Here is a 5595-nt window from a genome sequence, read left to right as displayed (position 1 = left end):
CCCCCCAAGTCCTCAGGGTGCCCCCCATCACCTCAAGGAGCCCCCCAAGTCCTCAAGGTGCCCCCTGACCCCTCAGGGAGCCCCCCCAAGTCCTCAAGGTGCCCCCCATCACCTTGGGGGCGCCCCCCATCACCTCGAGAAGCCCCCCCATCACCTCAGGGTGCCCCCCCAAGTCCTCAGGATGCCCCCCATCGTCCTCAGGGTGCCCCCTGACCCCTCAAGGAGCCCCCCCAAGTCCTCAGGGTGCCCCCCAAGTCCTCAAGGTGCCCCCTGACCCCTCGAGGTGCCCCCCCATCACCTCGGGGGCGCCCCCTATCACCCCAAGGAGCCCCCCCAAGTCCTCAGGGTACCCCCTGACCCCTCAAGGAGCCCCCCCATCACCTCGGGGGTGCCTTCCCATCCTCTCAGGGTGTCCCCCATCACCTCAAGGAGCCCCCCAAGTCCTCAAGGTGCCCCCCAAGTCCTCAAGGTGCCCCCCATCACCCCAAGGAGCCCCCCAAGTCCTCAGGGTACCCCCTGACCCCTCAAGGAGCCCCCCCAAGTCCTCAAGGTGCCCCCCGACCCCTCGAGGTGCCCCCCCATCACCTCGGGGGCGCCCCCCATCACCCCAAGGAGCCCCCCCAAGTCCTCAGGGTACCCCCTGCCCCCTCAAGGAGCCCCCCCATCACCTCAAGGAGCCCCCCCATCACCTCAGGGTGCCCCCCCATCACCTCAAGGAGCCCCCCAAGTCCTCAAGGTGCCCCCCTATCACCTCGGGGGCGCCCCCCATCACCCCAAGGAGCCCCCCAAGTCCTCAGGGTACCCCCTGCCCCCTCAAGGAGCCCCCCCATCACCTCGAGGAGCCCCCCGACCCCTCGGGGCGCCCCCCCTCAGGCGCAGGGGGCCTCCCTGCACACCCTGATGTGGATGGCCGAGTTATGGCGGGGCCGGGGGGGCCCCTCTTCCTCCTCCTCCTCCTCCTCCTCCTCCTCCTCTTCTTCCTCCTCCTCCTCCTCCTCTTCTTCTTCTTTCTCTTCCCCCTCCTCACCCCCCCTCCCGCTGGGGGGGCGCCCCCGGCGATTCCGGGGGTGAGTCGGGCGGCGGTGGCGGCGGCGGGGGGGCGCGGGCGGGGGGGGCAGGGGGACGGAGGAGGTGCTGGCGTGGAGGCGCAGGGCGCCGGGGGCCCCCGCCTGCAGCTGCAGCGCCAGGTTGATGGCGCGGGGGACGGCCAGGCCCAGCCCGTGCAGCCGCAGCTCCCCCGGGGGGGGGCACAGCCCCGGGCGGGGGGCGAGGGACCCCCCCCCCCCACCTCCGCTCCCCCCTCCGGGGGCCAAAAGGCGTTGGCAGCGCCGGAGCTGCGCTCGGAAATCCGTCCGCGCCGTCACGAAAATATCGGCGGTGGCGGTGGCGGCGGTGGAGGGGGGGGGCAGAGGGGGGGAAGGGCGGGGGGCTGCGCCCCGGCGGCGGCGGTGGTGGTGGTGGTAGGGGGAGGGGGGGTGACCCCCCCCCATCCCCGGGGATCCCCCCGGCGGCGCTGTCGTGTGGCCCGAGGACATTCTGCGGGGGGGGAGGGAAGAGGGGGGGGGTCGGGGGGGGGTCCTGGGGATCCCCATGGATCCCCCAGGCACCCACAGCCCCCCCCAGACCCCCATAACTCCCCCTAGACCCCCCCCCCAGGGAACCCCTGGACCCCATAGCCCCCCTCAGCCCCCCCCAGACCCCCATAACCCCTCCTAGACCCCCCCCCAGGGAACACCCCAACCCCATAACCCCCCCAGACCCCCCCAGGGAACCCCTCGACCCCCATAACCCCCTCCCAACACCCTGATACTCCCCCTGACCCCCATAACCCCCCCCAGATCCTCACAGACCCCCATAACCCACTTTAGGCCCCTATAACCCCCCCAGTCCCCCCCCCAACACCCATACCCCCCCCCCCGGGACTCCCTCTGACCCCCATAAACCCCCCCCCCGACCTCTATACCCCCCCAGGGACCCCCATAACCTCCCCCAAGCCCAAGTTACCCCCCAGGAAGCCCCCAGCCCCCCCCCCGACCACCCAAACACCCCCTCAAGAATACCCCCCCCACCCCCAAGAGAACTCCGGGAGAACCCCCACCCCACAGACCCCCCCCGACCCCTATAGACCCCCTATAGGCCCTCCCGGACCCCCCATAAACCACCCCAGACTCCCCTTAGCCCCCCCCAGACCCCCGAACAGCCCCATAGACCCCCTATAGACCCCCCAAACCACCTCCAAACCCCCGAGAATCCCCATAGACCTCCTATAGACCCCCCATAACCCCCCCAGACCCCCTATTGACCCCCTATATCTCCCCACACCCCCCCGCCCCGCACCTCGCCGCGTCCCCGCCTCCTCCGCCGCTTCCGCTTCCGGGGGCGCAGCCCCGCCTCCCCGACAAGCCCCGCCCCCTTCTCCCACAGACCACGCCTCTTCCATTAGGAACCCACCGACCAGGCAGCTCCGCCCCTTCCTAAGCCACGCCCCCCACTGCTTTCGTAGGCCACGCCTCCTTTTTCTTTTGGAGCCCGCCCATTCCCCGCGATGGCGCTCCGGGCGCCCGAGGGGGGGCGGGGCTTGTAAGTCACGTGAGCGTGGCGCTCCGCCCCTTTCCCCGCCCCCTCCCGGTCACGTGAGGCGGCGCGGGGCCGCCATCTTGGCCCCCGACACAAACAAGCGGCGGCGGCGGCGGCGACGGCAGCGGCACCCGCCGCCCCCCCCCTCCCCGCTCCCCCCTCCTCTTCCTCCTCCTCCCCCCGGGCCCCCCCCGGCCGCCGGTAAGGGGGAGGAGGGGGGGAAAGCGGGGGTAGAGGGGGGGGCGGGGAGGGCGGGACCGTCGCCATGGAAACCGGGGCCTTCCCCACCCCCGCCCCGCCTCTCTCCGCCGGGCCCCGCCCCCCTGTGTCGCCATGGAGACACCCCCCCTCCCTTCCTCGTTACCATGGTAACGCCGGAACCGCCCACCCCCCACCCCCCTTCGCCGGTCGTCACGGAGAACCGCTCCCCCCCTGCATTTTCCGCGCTGTTGCTATGGAAACCGAGGGTTCCCCTCAACCAGGCCCGTTGCCGTGGCGACCGGGGACACGCCCCCTTTAGGCCCATCACCATGGAGACGCGGACCACCCCCCCGTCTCCATGGACAGACCCCAGACCCGCCCCCCCATCACCATGGTGACCCTGACACCCCCCCCAGTTGCCATGACAATGCCCCTCCTTCCGGGGTCATGACCCCGGATGTCCCGCCCCCCTCGGGAACTCAGGCTTCCGGGGGGGGGGGCTGCGACCACCCGCACCTCTGGCTCCCCCCCCAGCACCCCTTGCCCCCCCCCGGACACCTGAGACCCCCGGGACCCCCCCCCCGCGCCCCCCAGAACCCCACCGGAGCCCCCCCCGGGTGAGTTGGGGGGTCCCAGAGAGGCTCGGGGGGGTCTTGGGGGGGCTACTGGGGGCGTCCCAAGGGGCAGTTGGTGGGGGTCCTGGGGGGCAATTGGGGGTCCCAGGAGGCGGTTGGGCGTCCTGGGGGGGGGTCTGGGGGGCAGTTGGGGGGCCTGAGGTCGTCCCAAGGGGCAGTTGGGGGGGTTCTGAGGGGCAGTTGGGGGTCCCAGGAGGTGTTTGGGGTCTTGAAGGTGTCTGGGGGGCAGTTGGGGGTCCCAGGAGGTGTTTGGGGTCTTGGGGGGGGTCTGGGGGGCAGTTGAGGGTCCCAGGAGGTGTTTGGGGTCTTGGGGGGGGGGTCTGGGGAGCAGTTGGGGGTCCCAAAAGGTGTGGGGGGGCTCCTGAGGGTGGTTGGGGGTCCCTGAGAGGACGGGGGGGGACAGTTGGTGGTTCTGGGGGGCAGTTGGGGGTCGCAGGGGTGGTTGGGGGTCCCGGTGGGGGGGGAGGCAGTTGGGGGGCTGATCCCCTTGTCTTCCCCCCCCCTCCCCAGACACCCCCCCTCCCCCGTGGGGCCCGATCCTGGCGATGGCGGCCGAGACCCTCAACTTCGGTCCCGAGTGGTGAGTGGGGGGGAGGGTTCGGTGTCCCCCGTCCCCCCCCCCCTTCTCCATGTCCCTGTCCCCACGTCCCCCTGTGTGTGTCCCCCCCCCCGCAGGCTGCGGGCGCTGTCGGGGGGGGGCGGCGTGGCATCGCCCCCCCCGTCCCCGGCGCTGCCCCGGTACCGGCGGGAGCAGAATCGGTACGGGCGGGAGGAGATGTTGGCGCTGTACGTCCCCGGTGACAAGGTGGGGACAGCGGGGGGGGGGACACTGGGGGACACACACACACGTGGGGGACGTTGGGGGGGAAAGGGGGGATATTGGGGGGGAATGGGGGGCATGTGGGGAGAAATGGGGGAGATTGGGGGGGAATGGGGGGCGTGGGGGGAGAAATGGGGGAGAAATTGGGGATTGGGGGGGGAAATGGGGGATATTGGGGGGGAATGGGGGATATTGGGGGGAAAAATGGGGGATATTGGGGGGAGAAATGGGGGATATTGGGGGGGAATGGGGGACGTGGGGGGAGAAATGGGGGAGAAATTGGGGATTGGGGGGAGAAATTGGGGATTGGGGGGGGAAATGGGGGATATTGGGGGGAATGGGGGATATTGGGGGGAAAAAATGGGGGATATTGGGGGGAGAAATGGGGGATATTGGGGGGGAATGGGGGACTGGGGGGAGAAATGGGGGAGATTGTGGGGCGTGGGGGGAGAAATGGGGGAGAAATTGGGGATAGTGGGGGGGAATGGGGGGCGTGGGGGGAAATGGGGGATATTGGGGGGAAAAATGGGCGATATTGGGGGAGAAATGGGGGATATTGGGGGAATGGGGGATGTGGGGGGAGAAATGGGGGGGGAATGGGGGATATTGGGGGAAGAAATGGGGGATATTGGGGGGGAATGGGGGATATTGGGGGGAATGGGGGATATTGGGGGGAGAAATGGGGGATATTGGGGGGAAAAATGGGGGATATTGGAGGGAAATGGGGGATATTGGGGGGATTGGGGGATATTGGGGGATTGGGGGACGTGGGGGGAGAAATGGGGGGGAAGGGGGGATATTGTGGGGGAATGGGGGATGTGGGGGGGAGAAATGGGGGATATTGGGGGGGAATGGGGGGCATGGGGGGAAATGGGGGATATTGGGGGCGAATGGGGGATATTGGGAAAAATGGGGGATATTGGGGAAATGGGGGACATGGTGGAGAGAAACGGGGGACATTAGAGGGGATTGGGGGATGTGGGGGGAGAAATGGGGGATATTGGGGGGATATTGGGGGGAAATGAGGGATATTGGGGGGGAGAAATGGGGGATATTGGGGAAAATGGGGGACGGGGGGGGAACTGGGGGATATCGGGAGGGAGAAATGGGGGATAATGGGGTCGTCGGGGGGGGAAATGTGGGACGTGGGGGGCATCAGGAGACTCACAGAGGAGGTGAGGGCTGGGGGGGGACGTGGGGCCACGGGGGGGCCGTGGGGGGACTCACGGGGGGTGGGGGGGGCACGGGGGGGGTCCCCACCTCCCCTGCCCCCCCCAGGCCCCCCGGGAGATCCGGGAGAGGGAGTTCGCCGCCATCGCGCAGGAGGAGCCGCTGCCCCCCCTGGCGCTGCTGCCCCTCACC

General features: G+C 69.9%; 1 protein-coding gene across 1 annotated transcript; it reads right to left on the bottom strand.

Moving 5' to 3' along the window:
- Nucleotides 1-804: 804 nt before the first annotated feature.
- On the bottom strand, nt 805-2384 carry LOC309684783 (uncharacterized protein). Its single transcript, XM_082500648.1, has 2 exons — nt 2338-2384; nt 805-1536 (listed from the first exon to the last, which is right to left on the bottom strand). Exon 2 carries the CDS (start codon nt 1533-1535, stop codon nt 870-872), a length of 666 nt encoding a protein of 221 aa, XP_082356774.1. The 5' UTR covers nt 1536; nt 2338-2384; the 3' UTR covers nt 805-869.
- Nucleotides 2385-5595: the final 3211 nt, after the last annotated feature.

This window comes from Vanellus vanellus, assembly GCF_965231255.1.
Source record: "Vanellus vanellus genome assembly, contig: HAP1_SCAFFOLD_2345, whole genome shotgun sequence".
In the NCBI taxonomy this organism is placed as follows: domain Eukaryota; kingdom Metazoa; phylum Chordata; class Aves; order Charadriiformes; family Charadriidae; genus Vanellus; species Vanellus vanellus.
This window is presented reverse-complemented; position numbering and strand designations above follow the sequence as displayed.